The sequence below is a fragment of the Lonchura striata genome, chromosome 22, assembly GCF_050655825.1.
Source record: "Lonchura striata isolate lonStrDom1 chromosome 22, ASM5065582v1, whole genome shotgun sequence".
Classification (NCBI taxonomy): domain Eukaryota; kingdom Metazoa; phylum Chordata; class Aves; order Passeriformes; family Estrildidae; genus Lonchura; species Lonchura striata.
The window spans coordinates 1,909,231-1,931,172 of record NC_140724.1 but is presented as its reverse complement, the minus strand read 5'-3'; the positions used below and the strand labels follow the sequence as shown (position 1 = coordinate 1,931,172).

General features: G+C 61.2%; 3 protein-coding genes across 5 annotated transcripts; 2 read left to right on the top strand and 1 right to left on the bottom strand.

The window, feature by feature from the left end:
* Window positions 1–1,848: 1,848 nt before the first annotated feature.
* LSM1 (LSM1 homolog, mRNA degradation associated) lies at window positions 1,849–4,604 on the bottom strand. Of its 2 annotated transcripts, XM_021535852.4 has the most exons (4): window positions 4,485–4,604; window positions 4,250–4,318; window positions 3,662–3,777; window positions 1,849–3,138 (listed from the first exon to the last, which is right to left on the bottom strand). In XM_021535852.4, the coding sequence occupies exons 1-4, from the start codon at window positions 4,528–4,530 to the stop codon at window positions 2,968–2,970; spliced, it is 402 nt and encodes a 133-aa protein (XP_021391527.1). In that variant the 5' UTR covers window positions 4,531–4,604; the 3' UTR covers window positions 1,849–2,967. The 2 variants fall into 2 exon arrangements, with proteins under 2 accessions (XP_021391527.1, XP_021391528.1); XM_021535853.4 differs by lacking the exon at window positions 4,250–4,318.
* Window positions 4,605–4,721: 117 nt separating this feature from the next.
* Window positions 4,722–8,910, top strand: BAG4 (BAG cochaperone 4). Its single transcript, XM_021535854.3, has 4 exons — window positions 4,722–4,785; window positions 6,036–6,275; window positions 6,984–7,229; window positions 7,589–8,910. The coding sequence occupies exons 1-4, from the start codon at window positions 4,738–4,740 to the stop codon at window positions 8,072–8,074; spliced, it is 1,020 nt and encodes a 339-aa protein (XP_021391529.1). The 5' UTR covers window positions 4,722–4,737; the 3' UTR covers window positions 8,075–8,910.
* Window positions 8,911–11,358: 2,448 nt separating this feature from the next.
* DDHD2 (DDHD domain containing 2) lies at window positions 11,359–21,863 on the top strand. Of its 2 annotated transcripts, none has more exons than XM_021535872.4 (17): window positions 11,359–11,577; window positions 12,624–12,814; window positions 13,372–13,461; window positions 13,950–14,070; window positions 14,938–15,027; window positions 15,896–16,031; window positions 16,597–16,805; window positions 17,154–17,224; window positions 17,342–17,461; window positions 17,643–17,738; window positions 18,195–18,299; window positions 18,392–18,547; window positions 18,627–18,729; window positions 18,815–18,979; window positions 19,363–19,525; window positions 19,799–19,910; window positions 20,167–21,863. In XM_021535872.4, the coding sequence occupies exons 1-16, from the start codon at window positions 11,394–11,396 to the stop codon at window positions 19,887–19,889; spliced, it is 2,091 nt and encodes a 696-aa protein (XP_021391547.1). In that variant the 5' UTR covers window positions 11,359–11,393; the 3' UTR covers window positions 19,890–19,910; window positions 20,167–21,863. The 2 variants fall into 2 exon arrangements, with proteins under 2 accessions (XP_021391547.1, XP_085415259.1); XM_085559133.1 differs by having other exon boundaries at window positions 14,917–15,027.
* Window positions 21,864–21,942: the final 79 nt, after the last annotated feature.

The following is a 21,942-nucleotide window of genomic DNA, read 5'->3' as shown; positions in this document are numbered from 1 at the left end:
GGGGCAGCCCCAGGCAGCCCCCTACTCCCTGGGCCCCGTTATCTGCCCCAGCAGTGGGACACAGCAGAGCAGCGATAATGCTCAAGGCTGAAATGACATTTCTGGGATGAATTACGGCTTGGAGACCAGCACTCCCAGGAACCTGTGAATTACAGCTGCTTCCTTTGACGTCAGCCCCTGCACCCTCCTGCAGGGAGCCTGACCTTGCTCCCCCATTTCAACAGCTTGGCCCGGGGGGGGTCACCCCCTCACTGTGCCAGCAGCCCGGCCCCAGGGAGCCCTTTGTCTCCCCCAGCCTGTCCCCAGCTTTCCTGAGATGATTTGAGTCCCACCTGCCCTCCAGAAGGGTCCTGCTGCCCCACGGGATGTTCCTCTGTATTGTCAGGGCTGCCATCCTCCACTGTGTGCCAGAAAATACCTCAGGCTCAGGTCAGCAGTGTGGGGTTAGAGGGAGGTGCTGGAGGCATCAGGAGGAGGCAGAAACTGCACCATCCCTTTCCAAAACCTTTACTGGGAATTCCTCTTTGCAGCCATGCTCCCACAGGTGTGATTCCCGGGTGATGCCACAGCTCTCCCCACCTCTGGGCTTCACCCACCTGCTCCCATCTCCCTGCACATGGGGAGAGGGAGACCCAGGAGGGTTTGGAACCCCTGAGTCTCAGCCAGGAGTGTCCAGCCCAGAGCTCTGGCCAAGCACACGCAGAGCAGTGACAGGTCTGGGTGTTTGGGGCCACCAGAGACACCCCAGTGCTGTGCACTGCCCCAGCCCTCCCAGTCCCACCCCAGTGCTGTGCACTGCCCCAGCCCTCGCAGTCCCAGTCCCACCCCAGCTCTCCCAGTCCCATCCCAGTGCAGTCCCCTGCCCCAGGAGCAGGCACACACAGCCCCGGGGAGCCCCAGGCTCTGAGTGATCCAGGGCTGTTTTCCCGGATGGAGCCGCCGCTCCCGGCCTCGGCACAAGGCCACGCAGTTGTTTGTGAGAAGAACCAAAACAAACCGTGCAGAGCCGCCCCTCTGGCTCCGGGCTGGAGGGGCACGACCCCAGCTGTGCCCTCAGGAGGGGACACGGGCACAGCCACACCGTGCTGGTGAGGAAATGCTGCAGGTGGCCACACCCCAAAGCAGGACACAGACCCCAAAAAGCACTCAGAACCCTCAGGGGGATCTGGTTAACTGGGACACCCCAGCCCCCACAGCCCCCTGAGGCACCCCCAGGCTCCTGCACAAAGTCACCACACAGCTCCACTTGCATTCACCTAATAGGGCTTGAAGTACAAACGTTCACAAATGTACAAAACCACAATGATGCCAACCAAAGGCACCGGAGCCGCACCAGGGCCTGGAGGCTGAGGGACCCAAGAGCCCTGAGGGTGCCCTGACCCCCCACCCTGCCCAGCCCAGCCCCCTCCGAGCGCATTCCCCTCTCCCAGCCCGTTCCCACAGCAGGGCTGCAGCAGAGGTGGCTGTCGGGGTGACCCTGTCCCTCCTGCAGCAGCCCGGCCAGGGTGTCCCCCCATCCCAAGGCTGCCTGTGGTGCTATTTGGAGAGCAGAGACAAACCACAGCCCCTGGTGCCACAGAGGTCGACCCGACGCCCTGATAAGATAATGGGCTCAAGAGCAGCAAAGTGAGCCCATGTCCTGACCCCCACCAGCTCCCCACACCCCCAAAGCCCTGGGCTGCAGGGCTGGGACCCCACCACCGGGGCTGGGCAGCCCTTGCCTCCCCCCAGGCATCGCTGCCCTGATCCCCCCTCACCCCAAAACACTGCCAAACAAACAGGGACAGCAAAAACACCCCCAAAGAGCCATCCCCACCTGCCAGAGACTTTCCAGCCACAGGCGCCAGCTCCATAAATGCCTTTTATTAAATTCTGTTAGAACAAGAAATAGCATTTCTTTGTTTAAACTTTTGCTATCCACAACACCCACTCAAGCCCAACGGGGCAGAAATGTTTCCCACCAAAGCAAGTGGTCCCTGGGCCAGTGAGAGGGGGCCAGCAGTGGCCACAACAGCTGTCAGCTCTCCAGGGCAGCTGTGCTCAGCCCCAGCAAGCAGAGCTGTTTGTTCTCTGCCCCCCAGCAGGAACTCTTCACCCAAAGAACTCCCACTGCCCGAGGTTCCACAGGGACTGTGCCTGCCGAGGTTTGCCCTTCCCTGCCCACACCCAGGAGGCTCCTGGGGCCTGGCAGCTGCCCAAAGCCAGCCCCGAGGCCAAGGACTCTCCTCCCCAGGGAGGGCCGGGACACACGGGGCAAAGGACTCTCCAGCCTGGTACAGCTGCAGCAGCTCCCCCAGCAGCGAGGCCAGGAGGGGCTGGAGCTCCAGGCTCTGCCGTGTCCCAGGTGCAGCAGCTCTTCACCAGCAGGTAATTAGTGCTTTCAGCTGGTAATTAGCAGGCTCAGCTGCAGGGGAGTGGCACAGCCTAGCTGGGGGGTACGAGTGGTCTGTGTTGGGGTACGGGGGTACCCAGGTTCTGCTCCCCAGCCCAGAGCAGGATCTTGCCTTGGGCTCCAGTGTTCTCTCAGAGTGAGCCCAGCCCATGGCTGGACCAGGGGGCCTGTCTGTCCCTGCACAGCACACAGAGGGGACAAGAGCTAGCCTGAGGAGTGCTCATCCTGAGAGAGGGGGAACTGCCAGGACCAGAATACCGGAAAGCCATCAATGTCAGGTTCAAGGATTTATTTACATGTCAAGGAAAACTCTCACCCAAAGTCACGTGAGGAGGAAAAAGCAAACAAAGCCAAGGAGCAGTGATTTGCCTCCCAAACACAAATGCTTGCACTCCCAGTGCACTGGGCCCTCCTCATCTCCTTCTCCAGAAGGAGACTAAGGGCATGATTTGTGTGCAGTTACCAGCACCACAGAAAATACAATCTGAAAATGAAACCTGCCTTTCCAAGGCAGTCTGTCCCTGCCCAGGCAGGTCCTGGAGCAGCCCTCGCTCCTTGCAGGAAAGGGCAGCACCTCAGTACTCATCCAGCGTGTCGGCCCGCGGCACCGAGAGGCCCCTCTCCTTCAGCGCCTGCACCTTCAGCTTCTCCGACTCCTGCTTGGCCTGCTGTTCCACCCGCTGCTCCTCCAGGATCTCCTCGATGGACACCTGCTGCAGAGGCGTGTCGCTCTCCTTCTCCAGGTCCTGCAGGAGAAACGAGCCCTCAGCTCTGACAGCGTCCCTGGACCGCAGGGCACCTGTGCCCCCGCGGCAGCCAGCGGTGGGGCTGACAGAGAACAGAGGTGCTGGAAGCGCCCTGAGGGCTGGGGATGTGGGCAGGGATCCCCAGCACAGCCCTGGCAAGGGGCTCCTGGGCACCCCAAAGCAAACAGCGCTCGGCTCCTCCTGAGCCCATCCCAGGTGGTGTCTGCAGGGAGGTAACAGGCAGCCAGCATGACAGCCTCCAGCAGTGCCACACAAGCTGGAGCTTCCCCACAGCTCCCTCTGCGTTGTTCTTCGTTCTGGTGTCATCCCAGAGGGGCTGCGGCAGCAGGAGGCTGCCCTGCCATGCAGGCTGGCATTTCTGTGCTGGCTCAGCCTAAACTGGCCCTGGAGGTGGCTCCGATTCCAGCCCACAACAGCAACCGCATTTCAGAGCTGACAGACAGACAGGCAGACCACAACCCCCCAGCCCGGGCCCAGACTGCAGCGGGAGCCGAGCACTTACAATTTCCCCCAGCAGCACCACATTCTCGCCCCTCACCACGAAGATGCCCCGGGGGATGTCCCCATACTTCTTGCCCACGTGGATGCGCTCTACAGTCTGGTGCAACACCAAGTTTGCTGCAGCAACGAGACAGAGAGAAAAACACCGACGTTCCACGGCGAACTGTGGCCGAGCAGTGTCCCCCGTCCCACCGGAGCAGCACCGGCGCTGGCTCTCCCCTGGCGCTCGGTGCCTGCCCGGAGCCGGGTCACCGAAGCTACCGACACTGTCCCCACCCCGCGGCTCCGAGCCCACCCGGGCCCCCGCAGCACAGAAGATGATGGCGATGGTGGTGCTGCAAGCTCGGGGTGCTGGCCGGAGGATGAACATCACCCGGAGGACGAACATAACATCACCCGGCTGCTTCTCCCCAGAAAGCGACGCCAGAGCGCCAGCACTGGATGCAAGGGCGGGACGGGGAGCTCCCAGGTGTGGGAGAAGGGGTCCAGGGGACAGAGGGGGGGGTTCAACCCCCAGCACAAGCCCACTGGCAAGCAGCGCTCCCTCCTCCTCCTCGCCATCCCCGGCGCTGCCGCGGCCCGGCCGTACCGAACTGGTCGATGCTGCGCAGGTACCCGATGAGCGTCCGCCCGTCCCGCAGCAGCACCAGGTGCTTCTCTGCGGGAAAGGAGAGCGGCGGGTCGGCCACGGCCCCACGGCTCCGGGACCCGCTACGGGGAGAGGGGTCCGGGCGCCGCACGGGGAACCGCGGGCAGGACCCGGGGGCAGGGCAGGCACCGGCGGGCCACGGAGGGGACGGGGCGGGGCGCCCCGGGACACTCACTGTCGATGTCCTGGATCAGGCTGGCCGTGCCGGGCATGTAGTTCATGGTGCCGCCGCGCCCGCAGCGGAAGCGCCGCCATGCGCCGCCGCCGCCGCCGCCCCGGAACCGCCCGCGCGGGCGGGGCCCACCCGCCGCTGCCCTTTTAAGCCGCGCCAGCCGTGCGCGCGGGGCCGCCGCCGATTGGCCGGCGAGGGCGGGGAGCGGCCGCCGATTGGGCGCGGGGCGCGCGGGGGCGTGGCCTTGGCGGCGACCATGGAGCCCCGCACGGCCGGGCCGGGCCCGCCCGCGGCGGCCGCGCAGGTAACGGGGGCGAGGGGCGGGCACGGCCCCGGGAGGGCTCGGCCCCGGGAGGGCACGGCCACCGGGGAGGGCTCGGCCCCGGGAGGGCACGGCCACCGGGGAGGGCACGGCCCCGGGAGGGCACGGCCCCGGGAGGGCACGGCCACCGGGAGGGCACGGCCCCGGGAGGGCTCGGCCACCGGGAGGGCTCGGCCCCGGGAGGGCTCGGCCCCGGGATCGGCACAATTCCCGGGGCGGGCGGCAGCGCTCGGCCCGGCCCTGCCCCGATAACGGGCGCGCAGGGCGGGCCCCGGGAGCCTCCCCCGCCCCGCCGGTTTCTCGCGGAGCCCTCCGGGCGTGTGACGGGGCGGAGAGCAGCGCGGGGAGGCGCTGCCGGCGGAGCCGCCTCACGGGCGCCTGTGCCGTGCGGGGATCCCGGGAACGCGGGGCCCGGAGCGCTTTGCGGAGCGGGAGGGCCCCGGTCACGGGGCTGGGCATTCCCGGATCCGTACCTGCGGCGTTTATGGCAGCTGCGTTTCGGGCTGCCGTGCAAATTCCGTGTGGCGAGAAGGGCTTTGCCCGGCCGGGGCAGGCTCTGCCCTCCAGCCGTGCTTTGGTCTGGTTTGGTTTGGTTTGGTTTTTCTCCAGCCCTTCCATAAATCCCGGCACACAGGCTGCACAGCCTGCGCTCTGGAAGCAGCTCAGGGGCAGAACACTGCTTTGCCCGAAGGTACAGGGAGTCATTCCCCGAGCTCCTGAAAGCCTGTGCTTCACATCCCCTCTGCTGTCAGGTGGAAACTCGAGTTCCCTACACAACATGGGATGGATCCCGGTAAACCCTCGGATGTCCTTGGGTGTGCAGACCTTCCGTACAGAGATGCACATGAGCTGCAGCTCTAGGAGCTCCAGGAGCTGAACACTGGCTGGCAGAGCTCGTCTGTTTGAGAATCAGCAGGGAAATGAACTTTTCTGGAGAGTTTTCCATCCTCCCGTCAGTGATGCAGTACTGGCATAGAATCCTCCAGGAGCTGCTCACTGTGAGGGGCTGCACGCCTCCCCCTGAGCCCAGCTCGGCTGAGCAAGACCTGGTTAAGCTTAGTGCTAGACCTGGTACAGCCAGGTTAGACCAGGAAAGCCTAAAACTGGGGCAGATCACTTGAGGGCAAAGGAACCCCCTGGTTCAATGCAGGAAGGGCCAGACCTTGTTCCTGGAGCACCTCTGCCTGTGTCCATGTCCCGTCACCTTCCCTGTGCTCTTCCCTTGTCCCCAGGCCATGGATTCTCCCTATGCCAACGGAGCCTACAGCCCCCCGTACCCGCACTACGCCAGCCTGCCGCAGGCACGGGGCTTCTACTGCTCGGGGCCCGCGCGCAGCCCCTACCCCCCGGAGCCCGCGGGCCTCTACCGGCCCCCGTCGCCCGCTCCCGCCTGGAGCTACGGCCCCCCGGAGTGTCCCCCCGAGGGCTCGGCCCTCCGCAGGCAGCAGGCCCCCAGCTACTCCCCGCCACAGGTAAGGGCACTGCCAGCGCGGCACGAGTGGTGCCCGGGACGTGTCGTGGGGCTGTGCAGGGGGAAAAGGCTCTGGTGGGCTGGGGGTGCCCGTGGCTCTGGAGTGTCTTGTCCTGCCTGCTTTAATCTTACCAAAACTGGTGGTCACCCTGTTCTTTGGAAACCCTCAGCTTTTGGGCTGGGAAAGTGGGAATTGGGCAGCCAACCTGAGCTGCAGCCGTTCCATCCAGCTCCCAGGGCTGTGTGAGGGAACAGGGCTGGCAGTGATCCCCTGTAATGCCTGTCCAGGTCTGTGTGAGGGGACAGGGCTGGCAATGATCTCCCTGCAATGCCTGTCCCAGCTCCCAGGGCTGTGTGAGGGGACAGGGCTGGCAGTGACCCCCCCCTGCAATGCCCGTCCCAGCTCCCAGGGCAGGCAGTGACCCCCCTGCAATGCCTGTCCAGGTCTGTGTGAGGGGACAGGGCTGGCAGTGACCCCCTGCAATGCCCGTCCCAGCTCCCAGGGCTGTGTGAGGGGACAGGGCTGGCAGTGACCCCCTGTAATGCCTGTCCCAGCTCCCAGGGCTGGCAATGACCCCCTGCAATGCCTGTCCCAGCTCCCAGGGCTGGCAGTGACCCCCCTGCAATGCCCGTCCCAGCTCCCAGGGCTGTGTGAGGGGGCAGGGCTGGCAGTGACCCCTCTGTAACGCCTGTTTCCCTGTCTGTGCAGACCCCAGGAATGCCAGTGCCGCAGTATCCATACGGGGACAGCAGCACAGGGCTCACGGGGCAGGGCCTGGTGCCACAGCCCAGAGCCCTGGAGGACACGTGGGGCCCCCACTCTGGCTATGGGGCGCAGCCTCGCTACGCCTGGCCCGCCTCGGGGCACGGCAGCCTCTACGTCTCGGATTCACACCCATCCTGGACCAGCAGCGGGGCTGCTTCCCACCCTCCCACCTGGGAGTCACAGGGACAGGTGAGGTCCTGTGTGCATGCAGAAGACTTAAATCCCTGGCTGCAATTCCATAAAGTACTGGAAGGACAAGATGTCCTGGGGTGGGTCTTGAAATGGGTCTGACAGGCCAGGTTGGATCAGGGATTAAGTGACTCCATGTTTTTGGTGCCTGGCAGTAGCAGCCCTGTTGGGGGGTTCAGGGCTCAGACTGCTCTGGGCAGGTGCCCCTTGCTGGGCTTTCTCTTTCTGACATGGGAGCAGAGCACAGGTCCCTGTCCCCAGCGTCCCCAGCCCTGTCTGCTGTTTGGCGCAGGATGAGAGCGGAAACCTCCGGGTTGAAGGGAAATGCACTTAGAGATGTTTTCTCCCTCTGTCTGCAGGACTCTGTCTACAGACCTGAGCAAAGCCCCAGCCAGCACAGTTACTATTCTGATGGCAACCAGCGGCTCTCGGGGCCAGTGAACGAGCACAGGGCGGCCAAGCCTGCCCCGTGCCAGCCCCGGGTGCAGTACAGTGCCCAGCCCCAGCTCTATGACCTCGCTGCTCGCAAGCCCATGGCCAGGAGCCAGGAGCTGGGCTTCAAACCTGCTGACCAGCCTGCCACGAGTCCTGCAGCCATGCAGCCGGAGATTCAGAGGATCCTCCACGTGATGGGGGAGGCTGAACAGCTGGAGGAAGAGGTGGACGAATTTGTAGGGAAAAAGACAGATAAATCCTACCGACTGCTGGAGGAGATGTTGACCAAGCTGCTGCTGGAGCTGGATTCCGTTGAGACTGGGGGCCAGGACAGTGTCCGGCAGGCCAGGAAAGAGTCCGTCCACAGAATTCAGGCCATACTGGAAAAACTGGAAAGAAAGGGATTGTGAAAGCACAAGAACCACAACACACAGCCTGTGGTTGAGGTTCCAAAGAGTTCTCTTAAATCTCAGCTCTTTCTGCTACGCACTATTGACAATGGAATAGCAATAAGCCCGGAGTTAACAAATCAAATCAAACCCACCAAAAAGCCAGCCCAGAAGCCCAGCCCCAGCAAACAACTCAGCAAAGGACAGAGAAGAGGTTTGAAGCAGCAAAAGTATTTAATGAGGATGCTGAGGAGAACTGGGCCAAGGATGGGGCCCTGTGGGGTTGTGTACAGAGTTCCCCAGGCCGGGCCCAATCTCTGGGTGCCTCCTACAGCCACAGCCAGTCTTCAAACACTGCTCAGATGTGCTGCAATGTGCAGCCACCAACCAAGACTCTGGGCTTGTCCTCACTGCCTGTAATTTCAGCTTCAGCTCCCTTGCCATAAACCTCATGTGTCCCCATAGGGGTTGTTAGGGTTTGGTGCACTCAAGGAGCAGCACTGAAGTGCTGGAGGGAGGGACTCTGCTGGCACATGTCACGTTGTGCTGTTCCTCCTGTGTGGTGCAGGGCCAGTGTGGGGTGTCCCTGTGGGCATGGGAACAGACTGGAAATCCCAGTTCTGCCACTGGAAAGGAGAAGTGCAAGTCAAGGAAAGAACCAGGGTGCTTGGAAGTGATTTCCAGGTCACTTGGGTCAGAATCCTGTTTCATGTCCCTCTCCATCCTGCGAGTTCTGTGTCCCACTGTGCAGCACCATGGGAAGGGAACAGCTGTCTGTTCCAGCCTCCTGGTTTCCACCTGCACAGCAGCTCAGTGCTATGTGTGACACCTGAGTTTGAAATGTATTTTGTAATTGAGATGTCTCAAAGTCTCTTTTTCTTTGAAGAGAAGTGGTGGGAAGGTTTTGTGACTCCAGGCTGTCTGGAGTGGTGCTGAGGTCAGGGGTGAATGGGATATCTGAGAAGGCTGTTCTGGGGTGCCAGGGTGCCCCATTGCCTCCCAGGCAGTGTAGATGCTCCAGGAGCCTCCAGCTGTGGCTCTAAGGCTGGTGTGGAAGAGGGTCTGGAAGGGATTTAGGATGCCTGGGGCTGGGAAGTGCCCTGGCCATGCTCTGTGTGCTGCCAGTCAGCCGGAGGCAGCTGGCAGATCCCACATTCCCAGACAGGGCTGCGGGCACAGGATGACCTTTGGAGCTCACTGGCTGTGTCCATGACCACGTGTGGTCAGCCTGCACAGCCAGCCACGTCTGGAGCGAGCTGGGAGCCAGCTGGATGTCGTGGGACAGGGAAGGGCTCAGCTGCTGCTGCATTTTGTGTCGGGCAGGGAGCAGCCAGGCTGAGCTGTTCTGTGCTTCCAGCCTGGCCAGTGCCTCCTGGGGCCCATGGCTGTACTGGGAGGTCAGTAACTCACAGCACTCAGAGCGTGCTGCCCTGCCACTGTGCTGGTGAGCCTCCATGAGTGCCCCCCCTTCCCCCATCAGCTGAACCCATCCAGGTAGGATATTCCTCAACAATATTGCTTGTCCCTGCCTCCTTGGTAGAGGGTTACGTAAATCCCCAGAGAAAAGCCCATGAGAGAACATGAAGAAGTGGGCTGAAATGGCAGGTTATCATTGCAGGGCGTGGGGATCCCACAGCGCCATGGCACGGCGTGGCTGCCTGGGACACTCCAGTATCCCTGGCTGGGTTTCATGTGTTTCCCCCAAAACTGGGCTGTGATCAGGGATCAGGCACACATCCCACACCTCAGCCTGCAGGAAACTCTGCTGTAACCCATCCCTACCTGCTGCCTCCTCCACACAGGACCAGTGTGTCACAGCTGGGCCGGATGATCCGAGTGGAGACGGTCTGACACGGGCAGGAGCTGTGTCAGCACCCGCTGCTGCAGGCTCTGCATGGGCCCCAGCTGCAGAACTGGGGAACTGAGCACTCCCAACCCTCCTGTCTTCCTCATCAATCCCTGCTGTGCCACGGTGAGCACTGCGATAGCAGCTCCTGGCAACTGGTTTATCTTGCAGCATCCACTTGCAGCATCCACCCACATCACAACCCCCAAATTAAAAAGTCTGTCTCTATCACTGGGCTCATCTCTACAGAAACCAGACTCTTACTCTGGGGTTGCCCGTTGCTTCTCCAGCAGTGCTGGAGTTTCTCAATCACCACAGAGGCTAAAGTGTCACAGAGGGACTGAAAAACAAACATTAAATCAGCACCGCGTGGTTTCTGCTGCAATCACCCCATGCTGGAGTGTTTGTTCCTGCCGCAGCTGGCACGGGGGTGGGTATTTCCCCTCACCCCAGTGCCCCGCAGCCAGCTCTGGGCCAGCATCACCCCCACCCGGGCCACTGCCGAGGGCAGGGAACGGGGGCAGGGAACGGGCAGGAACACGGACAGGGGTCACAGGGAGGGAGCAGGGGCAGGGAACGGGCAGGAACATGGACAGGGATAAGGGGCAGGGAACAGGAGTCACAGGGAGGGAGCAGGGGCAGGGAACGGGCAGGGAACAGGGACAGGGAACAGGGGTCACAGGGAGGGAGCAGGGGCAGGGAATGGACAGGAACATGGACAGGGATAAGGGACAGGGAACAGGAGTCACAGGGAGGGAGCAGGGGCAGGGAACATGGACAGGGAACAGGGGCAGGGAACAGGGGTCACAGAGAGGGAGCAGGGGCAGGGAACACGGGCAGGAACACGCACAGGGAGCAGGGGCGGGGAACATGGACAAGGGACAGGGTCAGGAACACGGGCAGGGGTCATAGGCAGGGAGCAGGGGCAGGGAATGAGCCCGAACACGGACAGGGAACAGGGTTCACAGGCAGGGATGACAGGCAAAGGTCCCGGGCAGGGATCAGTGGCAGGGATAACAGGCAGGGATGACAGGCAAAGGTCCCGGGCAGAGATCGCGGGCAAGGAACAGGGGCAGGGATCAGTGGCAGGGATAACAGGCAGGGATGACAGGCAAAGGTCCCGGGCAGGGATCAGTGGCAGGGATAACAGGCAGGGATGACAGGCAAAGGTCCCGGGCAGGGATCGCGGCAGCAATCGCTGGGCTGCGGGGAGGGGTTGAGGGCAGAGGCTGCGGGCGGGGATCAGGGGCAGGGTTGCGGAGCTCCCGCGGGCACTGCGGGCAATGCCCGCTCCGCCCCGGCCGTGACGGCGGGGGCGGGCCGCGGGCAGCACCGCCCCGGGCTGGGCGGTCGCGGGGCCGGAGCGGAGCCTGCGCTGCCAGCCGGGCCGCAGCGGCGGCCGCCGGGCAGCGGGGCCGGGGCCGCTCGGGCCGCTCGCGGCGCAGGGCGCGGAGCCGCCGGTGCGGCGGAGCGGGCGCGGCCCGCGGCAGCCCCATGGCGGCGCAGGAGCCGCCGCGGCCGCCCCCGGCCGGCGCCGAGCCCGCGGAGCCGGAGCCCGGCGGGCGGTACGAGGCCGTGGCGCCGCACTGGTTCTACCGGCGGGTGCCCGAGGCGCGGGAGCGCTGGCTGCCGTTCAGCGCGCAGGACTCGCAGCGGCTGGAGGAGGCGCACGGCGCAGGTAGGGCGGCACCGGCCGGGCCCCGGCACCGCCGCTGTCCTGCCTTCCCGTCCCGCGGCCCCGCTCCCGAGCCACCCCGGGCAGTGGGCCTGCTCGGCTTGGCGGGGGAGCTTCAGCTGTGTGCTTGGATACCAGGGAAAAAGTCCCTGGACACGCACATGGCTTCCACCTGGGATGCTAGGTTTTCCCTGGAGGAGTTTTAATTTGGGACTTTTTTTGGCCATGTGCCTGCTCCCAATAACTGAGCTGTTCGGATGCATCAAATGGTCTGACCCCATTCAACTGATAGTGCTCTAAATTATATATAATCATACTGCAAAGCATCCTCTGGTGAGGCGGGGAGAACGCTGCCAGGATGGCAGGAATTCCAGTGGGAGAATCCCCACAGCACAGAGCTGTGCCTGCTATGAGAGCAAGGATTGGAGGTCAGCTCCAAGCCCTGTGCTGAGGCCCTTGTGTGCCAAATGTCACCATCTGTGCCACCTGCTGCTGCCACAGGCAGAGCTCCGATTGCCCAAGGATCGGCTGCCATCCTCCCTCGCCCAGGAATTTTCAGATTAGAGGCTGTGCTGCCCATCCCCGGTGCTGCTGCCCGGCCCAGCCTGGCACGGGGTGCTGTGCCACCAGCCCAGCCCACAGGCAGCGAAATTCACAGTTTGAGGTCTGTATTGGGGTCTGTAGAGAGTTCTCTGTTTCGGAGAGGAACACCTGAAAGACAGGAGACCCTGGTGCACCCCCACTGTTACACAATGCACTTAACAGGGCCTCAGTTTCGCTTTTACCCTCCTGGCCAGGCAGGGAGAGGCCACGTAAGCATGTGCCTGAGCTGGAGAGAAGGACAGGTGTAGTGTAAAGTTTTCATCTTCTGCCTCTGGGGGAAGCCTGACGTGGGGTGTCTCACCCGACAGCGCTCTCTGAACTCGGGTACAGAGGACGTTGGCATCTGCTGCCACGGTGGCTCTGAGCTGCCCGGCCGTGGTGCTGCAGCCTCCGGGAACTTGGCATTCCAGGCCTGCCAGGATTGACTGCAGGCCCTGTTCCCACAGGGAAGGACCAGGATGGCGTGGTGGTCCCCACCTCGGGGGGCAGGTACGACGTGCACCTGCGGGCGCGGCAGCGCGTGGCCGTGTACTGGGAGGAGGAGGCGGCCGAAGTGCGGCGCTGCACCTGGTTCTACAAGGGGGACAAGGACAACAAGTTCATTCCCTACTCGGAGTCCTTCAGTGAGGAACTGGAGGTAAGCACACCTTTCTGTTGGTTTCCATCTCAGCTTCTCCTCGTCACACACTGCCTGTGATGTCCCAAACCCCGTACAAGGCCACAGGCAGGCCTGAGGACGTGAACTCCAAAGAGGCTTTGGCACGGCATTCCTGCAGCTGATTGATGTAACTGTGAGCTCTGCCGTGGCCTCCCCTTCCCCTGCCCTCGTCCGGCCTCGGTGCATCCTTCCACCACACCTGAAAGTGCCAGGCTTTCCTTTGGGATGACGCAAATGTAGAGATGTATAGGCAGACGTATAAAAATACCCATCTTTGCCATATCTCTATTCTGATGTACCAAAACCAGTTCTAAGGGGATGGGGAAGTCTGATGCTGCTGCTGGCAAAGCGGGGAGCTCTTAAACACTCTCAGCAGGTGATCCTGGGATGACCCTGCTGCTCCTCCAGCTGATTTCTCTGCTTCTTTTGCGGAGTACTGATAAGAGAGTCTGAAAATTGGGTGGGGAATGTCCCAAGAGGTTGAACATTGATGGGCACACTTCCAGCTGACTCACAGTGGGTGTTCTCTTCTGTAGGAAGCCTACATGATTGCCGTGACCCTGGGTGAGTGGAAGAAGAAGCTGGAGTCCCCCAACAGAGAAGTCATTATCCTGCACAACCCAAAGGTGAGCAGGGCTGGGTGGTCTCTGTGGTGACCAGTCAGGACCCTTGGGTTTCTTTGTGCTGCTCCCTTCAAATGGGTTTGTCCCAGAGCCATTCCACTCACCTGCCTGCGCCAGAGGAGAGGGCAGTGTCAGCTGAGCCTGCCAACGGCTTCACATTTCTTTCCAGCACCTCTGTGGACAAAGGGCAGGGCCCAGCACAGTCTGATACCACGCCGTGTCACTCGGCAGCTGCTGTGGCTGTCCTGCTCCTGGGTCACTGACAGGCTCTTCTTGTTCCCAAGCTGATGGTTCAGTACTCTGCTGTGGCTGTCCTGCTCCTGGGTCACTGACAGGCTCTTCTTGTTCCCAAGCTGATGGTTCAGTACTCTGCTGTGGCTGTCCTGCTCCCGGGTCACTGACAGGCTCTTCTTGTTCCCAAGCTGATGGTTCAGTACTCTGCTGTGGCTGTCCTGCTCCCAGGTCACTGACAGGCTCTTCTTGTTCCCAAGCTGATGGTTCACTACCATCCCGTTGCCAGCTCTGACGACTGGGTCTCCACCCCCACGGAACAAGGCCGGCCCCGGACGGTGAAGAGAGGAGTGGACAACATCGCTGTGGAGATCCCCAGTGGTGAGCCTGCTTCTCCCCTCACCCATCCAAAACCCTGCAGAGCTTTCCAGCCTGATCACTCACAAGGAAGCTCCCGTGATCCTTTAAGTGAAATGCACCTCAAAACATTTTGTGCCAAAAGGATCCAAATGGTTTCAGAAACCTCCCCAGCCCCAGCGAGCTGCAGAGCCAGGGGAGGGTGGTGAGCTTCCAGCTCCTGTGCAGAGACAGAGCTCCGGGGGCTCTGTGCTGCCTGAAATGACCCCTGAGGTCTCGATTTGTACAGGAGGGGAGTTTCTTTCCCTGCTGGGAACACAGTGGTTGGTCACTTACCTTTGTGCTGGTGACTCTCTGGGGCACATGCTGTCCCCATCTCTGCAGCCAAGTGTCAGCTCTGTCCCTCCCAGCTGCCCTGAGCTCCCAGTCAGGCCTCAGGACCTGTCCCCATGAGGACATCAGGCAGTTGCTCCATTTTCCAAGGGTGCCCTCAGGAAGGCACATATGCAATCTGAGGTGTGTGGGAAGTAGAGAACAAGCCCTGACTCCACCTGGGGCCTGCCTGGGAGATGCAGCTCCATGGGGTTCATCAGAGTGGGCTGGGCAGGGGGCAGCTGCTCTGGGACCTCCCAATCCTGCACCTCCCTGTGAACACGCCACCACCCCTTCCTCTGCTGTCCTGTTGGTCCAGATCCATCCCAGGGCAGCTGAACTGAACAGAACTAAGAAATGTGAGAAATCCCAGCAGCCTTGAGGTGTAAATCAGGCACTAAGGAGGCTTTTCATGGGCTGAGGTGAGGGTGGGAGGCTCCTGCCCTGCACAGGGGTGCCTCCAGCAGCTCTGGTCCCTGCTGGGCGCTGTCTCCTCAGCAGCCTGCCTCCCCTCCTCAGGAGAGCCGCTGCAGATCGACCACCTGGTGTTCGTGGTGCACGGCATCGGCCCCGCCTGCGACATCCGCTTCCGCAGCATCGTGCAGTGCGGTAGGTGCCGAGCTGGGGGAGCCTCACCTGGGCCCAAACCATCAGCACGCTGCCTCAGACCACCCCAGCCCCAGCAGGGCTGCCTCAGACCACCCCAGCCCCGGCAGGGCTGCCTCAGACCATCCCAGCCCCGGCAGGGCTGCCTCAGACCACCCCAGCCCCGGCAGGGCTGCCTCAGACCACCCCAGACCCAGCAGGGCTGCCTCAGACCACCCCAGACCCAGCAGGGCTGCCTCAGACCATCCCATCCCCGGCAGGGCTGCCTCAGACCACCCCAGACCCAGCAGGGCTGCCTCAGACCACCCCAGCCCCAGCAGGGCTGCCTCAGACCACCCCAGCCCCAGCAGGGCTGCCTCAGACCATCCCAGCCCCAGCAGGGCTGCCTCAGACCATCCCAGCCTTGGCAGGCTGCAAGGCCAGAGCTGCTGACAGAGGGCAGGGTGAACACAATGCTCACTGACTGCCAAATCCCCACTTCTGAAAGGGTTTAGGCAGCTGCTGATCGTCAGTTTTGCTTCACGGCATTTATTTTTTATAAATTTCTAAAAGTTATTTTATAAACTCCTAAAAGTTATTTTATACTTTTTTTATAAATTTCTAAAAGTTTCTTGTCCTGACTGGAAGATTAAAACCCTGCCCCTGTGAAGGAGGTGGAGATGGGGCAGTGAAATCCAGTGAACACACGTGGCAGGACATGGAGCCTCCCCTGATCTGTAGTTAAAGATTCAGGGACTTAGGGGAGCAGCAGCAGATTAAAGACCCCGGTGGGATTTCCCTGTAATGATCTTTCATCGTATTAAGAGGTGTTGGTGCCACGGGCTGGCCCCAGAGCCTGGTGCATCTCCCTGAGAGCTCTTCTGTTCTGCAGTGAATGATTTCAGGAACGTCTCCCTCAGCATGCTGCAAGCACACTTCAGGAAGGCGCAGGAGCAGCAGCAGGTCGGGCGGGTGGAGTTCCTGCCCGTGAACTGGCACAGCTCCCTGCACTCCACTGGCGTGGACGTGTAAGTGTCAGCCCCTGCCCCAGGGCCGGGGGCATGGCAAGGGGCACAGGCAGCCTCCTGCCCCAGAAACTCCACTCTTGTGTTGGAAAAGCAGAGGGAAAGCTGTGAGTTTTTAGGGGAGGGGTGAGCAGGACAGACAGGGACCCCCAGAGCACCTCCCCACTGCCATTCTGCAGCACACAGCAGGCGCCTGCTCTGATCAGCATCCTGAGAACAGAGACCTCTGCCTTCCCTGGCTGAACTCGGGGACTGTGGACATCCACACCTTGCTGAAGCCTCTGAGAACTCAGTGCCCAGTTCCTGCACTGCAGCACTGCTCTGCAGTGCCCCAGCAAGGGCAGAAAGCAGGCCAGGCTCCTGGGGAAGAAGGGGCAGGCTCTCTATTCTTGGATTGTAAGAGCACAGGCTGTGCTTTACCTTCAGTCTGGGCATGAGCTGAGGGTCTGGATTACAGCACAGCTCGCTGGAGACCGTGTCAATCCTCCCCTGAACTCACACTTTGCTTTAGAACGAGGTGGGGTTCCCTGGCTTCCCCAGCTGCAGCCCCCTGTGTCCTTGCCCGCAGTGACCTGGAGCGGATCACGCTGCCCAGCATCAACCGCCTGCGTCACTTCATCAACGACACCATCCTGGACGTGTTCTTCTACAACAGCTCCACCTATTGCCAGACCATCGTGGACACGGTGGCCTCGGAGATGAACCGCCTGCACCGGCTCTTCCTGCAGCGGAACCCGCACTTCAGGGGCGGGGTGTCCATCGCGGGGCACAGCCTGGGTGAGCGCTGCAGCGTGCCAGGGCGCAGCGAGGGCACGGCCGCGGCTGCCCGGGGCCACAAGGAGCACCTGCCGCGGGACCAGGCTGCTCCAAGCCCCGTCCCGGCTCCCAGGGCTGCGGCAGCCACAGCTTGTCTGGGCAGCCTGTGCCAGTGCTTCAGCACTGAGTAAAGGATTTCCTCCTGCCATCTGATCCAGCCTGTCCTCTGTCTGTTTAAAGCCATTGTCCCTTGTTCTGTCATTCCATGCCTGTAAAAAAGCCTGGGGTGCAGCTCTGCCATCCCAAAAAGGAGGTGGCCCGGGCTCTTCCCCTGCAGATGCTGATGCTCTGCCCGTGCCTGGTTTCTAGGGTCTCTCATTTTGTTTGATCTCCTGACGAACCAGAAGGCTGATCCCGAGGAGGACGAGCGCTGCGCACAGGTACGGGAGGCCACCGACCCCTCTCCTGCAGCTGCGTGGGGATGAGGCAGAGGACACAAAGTGCACAGGAGCAAACTGGTGAGCAGAAAGCATGATCCCTTCTGGATCTGTTCACAGGGGTCCAGGACAACCTCAGGCACGGGAGGTATTGAGGAAGTAAAAGAAATCCTGAAGAAGCTGGAGCTGTCCGAGTATTGTGATGTTTTTGAGAAGGAGAAAATGGACAGGCAGGCATTGGTAAGAAGTTCCCTGTTTTACTGGGTCTTGTGGCTCTTCTTTGCTTTTCTTCCCCACCAGTGCACCTCTTCTGGTACTGAGTCACACATGAACCATCTCTGAGGAGCAACACAGTCCATAGAACAGACACCTCACCACACCTCTGCTCCTGGTCTTAACTCCAGCCTTGCTTATTTTCCAGTTCTTGTGCACAGAGAAAAACCTGAAAGAAATGGGAATTCCCTTAGGGCCAAGAATGAAAATACTCCATTACATCAGCTCCGAGACAGAGATGAAGGTTTGTTTTCTGCATGGCATGTGCTCATGGCATCCCATCCCATCCCATCCCATCCCATCCCATCCCATCCCATCCCATCCCGTCCCGTCCCGTCCCGTCCCGTCCCGTCCCATCCCATCCCATCCCATCCCATCCCATCCCATCCCATCCCATCCCATCCCATCCCATCCCATCCCATCCCGTCCCATCCCTCCTCATCCCGTCCCGTCCCGTCCCGTCCCGTCCCATCCCATCCCATCCCATCCCATCCCGTCCCGTCCCGTCCCATCCCATCCCATCCCATCCCATCCCATCCCATCCCGTCCCATCCCGTCCCGTCCCGTCCCATCCCATCCCGTCCCGTCCCATCCCATCCCATCCCATCCCATCCCATCCCATCCCATCCCATCCCATCCCATCCCATCCCATCCCATCCCATCCCTCTGACACAAGGACCCCTTTGTGCTGCTGCTGCAGGACCGGAGCTCAGCAGCTCCTGGGCACAATGAACGTGGAGCTGAGCCGGGGGACAGCTCCGAGGGTGGCAGGAGCTGCCAGTACCGGGACGTTGGCTTGGGACAGGTAACAGCTGAGCTCTGGCTGCGCCCCAAAACCCTCCTGACACCAGCACAGGGATTGTTCCATGAGCAAATCTGAACATCCCCCTCTCCCAGGTCTCAGCAAACTACCCCCAGCTGAACTACAAGCCGACCATCTTCTTTGCCTTTGGCTCTCCCATCGGGATGTTCCTCACCGTGCGAGGAGTGAAGCGGATCGACCCAAACTACAGCCTGCCCACCTGCAAAGGCTTCTTCAACATCTTCCACCCCGTAGGTGTAAGAACCAGAGCTGTCCTGCGTGAGACACGTGGAGCAGGAGCCCTGGCCACTGTCCCCCTCTCGTGTGCAGTTTGACCCGGTGGCGTATCGGATCGAGCCCATGATCGTCCCGGAGCTGGAGTTCGAGCCCATGCTGCTGCCCCACCACAAGGGCAGGAAGAGGATGCACCTGGGTATGGCGCAGGCAGCCCCTGTCCCCCGGCCCAGTGCTGCTGCTGCAGCCCCCAGCCCCACAGCCACCCCGTTCCTGCCTTGCAGAGCTGAAGGAAGGGCTGACTCGCATGAGCGTGGACCTGAAGAACAACCTGCTGGGCTCCCTGCGGGTGGCCTGGCAGTCCTTCACCCGCGCCCCCGTGCCAGCCCTGGAGGCAGGGAGCTCCGAGGCCGAGGCCGAGGCAGAGGCTGGCACTGAGAAGCAGCCAGGTCGGTGATGGGGGCGGGGGGCAGCCAGGGATGCAGCGCTGGGAGCTGCTGGTGAAGCAGCGTGCCTGGACTCCCACAGCCGCCCTGCCCATCACCTGTGCCCAGGAAAGGGATCGCCTTTGGGCTGCGGAGGCACCTGGCTGTCCCCAGATGCTGTGGCCTTCCCTGTTAGCACCTGATGAAGGGATTTTCTGGGGGGCTCTCAGCACACCACACCACACCACGTTTCAAGCCCATCCGCTTCCTTTGGGTGTCCCTTGCACTTCAGCTGCCTCTCCCCTGTGTGAGCTGCAGCGGGGTGAAGGGAGGGCTCGGCCCTGCTGTTGCACTGCCATGGCTGCTGCTGCCCTGTGGGTGAGCCACGCTGCTCTGCCTTCCTGCAGACACAAAGCCAGAGGAGCCCCCGGCAGCAGTGAAGGAAGAGACGCCCCCCATCAACGTGGGGAGGCTGAACGGAGGGAACCGCATCGACTACGTGCTGCAGGAGAAGCCAATCGAGAGCTTCAACGAGTATTTGTTTGCACTCCAGGGCCATCTCTGCTACTGGTAAGTGTCTGTGTAATGCTCAGGGCTTCAAATTTATGTGTGCTGGAAGCAGAATGGCCTCAGTTTCAAAGGTAAGAAAAGCCTCAGCTGATCAAGGCAACAAGGTCTTCTCCCATCTGTGACACACACAGGGTGGGCACGGACAGAGGAAGGAGTCTTGTGCTTCTCCTTGTGCTGCCTGCATGGCAGAGCACTGCATCTACCCCAGCCATCACAGATGGCCTGATAGAGTGCAGGGAAACATTCCCTTCTGATTCCCTTTGCTCCCTGCAGGGAGTCAGAGGACACTGTTCTGCTGGTTCTGAAGGAGATCTACCAGACACAAGGCATCACACTGGATCAGCCTTTGCCAGGAAGCCAGTGACCCACCTGTGCTGTGCTGGCTGTAAGTCACCTCTGCCTAAGCCCCTTCTGCACTTCCTAGGACACCTCAGAGGAGATCTGGTTGGTTTGAGGGAGTGATATCCTTTATCTAAGGCAGGGAATTTGTGTCAGCTTTCTTCTTTGGCCTATCAGTACCTTTGGCTTCTTTCCCCTTCCCTGCACACGAACACGATCAGACATGAGGAGAGAACCAAGGAGGGTCCGGGGGGCTGGATTCTGGCTGCAGCTATTCCTGTGTTCTCCTTTTGCTTTCTCAGGTCCAATCCCACAGAGTACTCACCAGGAAAGTCCAGATCTCTTCTCTGCCTTCCTCTCTCCTCTGCTGCCGTGTCCTGCATGCTGCTTCCTAAGTACTTGCTGCTGCCTGGAGATAAGGATGGATTTTCCTCCATTTTGGGTAGGGGTATGGGGAAAAACTGTCAAGGAAAACCACTTCTGCTGAAACACACACAACCCTGTACAGTGACTCCCTGTGGCAACGTGTACTTTTAACCCTGCACGCCGTGAGTCCCCACACCAGCTCCTCCAGCATTGCAGCAGACGAGCTGTCCGGGCTCGGAGCCCAGCCAGGCCCTGAGCCCGTGCCTGGCTTGGTGAGGATGCTCACAGCCGGGGACTTTGAGGAGAAAAAGCCTTAAACCCACAGCGTGGGAAGAGCTGCAGCAGCCTGGAGGCAAGGGAGATTGCTGACTGCTAACACAAGCCTCCACACCAGCACTGCGGGCCGGGAGGTGAAGCCCAGGGCACACAGAGGCTGCTGCTGAGGCAGCAGGGGCTGCACAGCAGCACCCTCACCCCTGCACTGCTGCTGAGGCAGCAGGGGCTGCACAGCAGCACCCTCACCCCTGCACTGCTGCTGAGCCAGCAGGGGCTGCACAGCAGCACCCTCACCCCTGCACTGCTGCTGAGCCAGCAGGGGCTGCACAGCAGCACCCTCACCCCTGCACTGCTGCCGAGCCAGCAGGGGCTGTACAGTGCAGCAGCACCCTCACCCCTGCACTGCTGCTGCATGCTTGTGCACCGCGGGGCTGTTCCGGGCAGGGCTGCCCCGTGCAGCTCCCCCTGAGGGCAGCAGGCTCGTGTCCTCCCCGCTGTGCTGTGCTGCTGGGGGCAGCTCAGCAGCCCCAGGCAGCTCAGGCTGCAAACCAAGGGCCTCCCCCGCCCTGAGCCAGCCCCGCTGCGCCCCTCCGAGGAGCGAGGGGCGCTTCCCCTGCAGCTCCCGGGGAACAGTGGTGGCTGCTGGCAGGCAGGGAGAGCCCTTGGCCCTGCAGGGACTCGGAGCAGTGCTGCTGTCCCAGGGGCTGCCAGGTGACCACAGAGATCTATGCCTGCCACGCTCCCCTCCTGGTTTAGCTTTACATGTACAAAATGCAGCCCGTGGAGGTGAGCCCAGATCCAGCGGGGTCTGGGCACTGCAGGAATGACACCAGCTCTGTAGGCAGCTCAGCTGCACCTGCCTAGAAGGTTTGTTCTGAGGGACAGGGCTGGAGAGCCTCTGTGATCCTTCCCTGGGCACCAGAACCCCTGGGCTGGGGCTCCAGTGCTGTGTGAGGTGTTGCTTTGCAGCCTTTGGAAGAACCAAACCACTTTCCCTCCTGCTGACTTTTGCCCTCTGCATGGGGTAAGGAGCCTTTTTTCCCCACAGCCTGTTGGTTTGTTTTTCCTCCATTGTCTGTTATTTGCACTATTGGAAGGGTTTTGTTTGCAGCCTCCATCCCTCCTCCCCTCCCAAGGAACAGAAACTGTTCTTTACCTGACTGCAGGAACAGCCAAGCTGCTTGGTCAGCACCTGACTGCTGGCCGAGGTCTCATGGGAGTAGGAAAAGGGACAGTCTTAACATGGGACACTAATGATCAGCTTTTTAAGTTATGCACTTTGTTAAAAAAATTAAATACATTTTAAATGTTATTTAATGTCTTTTCCAGTAAAAGCCAAAATAAACATATAGATGACTGCGGTGTGTGCATGTTTGAGGGGAGAGGGAAGCGCTAGAAAATTCACATGTGCAGTTCTAGGAGAAAGTGAAGCTATT

Coding starts and splice junctions, on each gene's coding strand:
- LSM1 (XM_021535852.4), bottom strand. CDS start 4,530: ATGAACTACATGCCCGGCACGGCCAGCCTGATCCAGGACATCGACA. Junction 4,319..4,484: donor CCTGATCCAGGACATCGACA/GTGAGTGTCCCG, acceptor CCTTTCCCGCAG/AGAAGCACCTGGTGCTGCTG. Junction 3,778..4,249: donor GCGCAGCATCGACCAGTTCG/GTACGGCCGGGC, acceptor TCGTTGCTGCAG/CAAACTTGGTGTTGCACCAG.
- BAG4 (XM_021535854.3), top strand. CDS start 4,738: ATGGAGCCCCGCACGGCCGGGCCGGGCCCGCCCGCGGCGGCCGCGCAG. Junction 6,276..6,983: donor CCAGCTACTCCCCGCCACAG/GTAAGGGCACTG, acceptor CTGTCTGTGCAG/ACCCCAGGAATGCCAGTGCC. Junction 7,230..7,588: donor CCTGGGAGTCACAGGGACAG/GTGAGGTCCTGT, acceptor CTCTGTCTGCAG/GACTCTGTCTACAGACCTGA.
- DDHD2 (XM_085559133.1), top strand. CDS start 11,394: ATGGCGGCGCAGGAGCCGCCGCGGCCGCCCCCGGCCGGCGCCGAGCCC. Junction 13,462..13,949: donor TTATCCTGCACAACCCAAAG/GTGAGCAGGGCT, acceptor CTTGTTCCCAAG/CTGATGGTTCACTACCATCC. Junction 17,739..18,194: donor GCTCCGAGACAGAGATGAAG/GTTTGTTTTCTG, acceptor CTGCTGCTGCAG/GACCGGAGCTCAGCAGCTCC.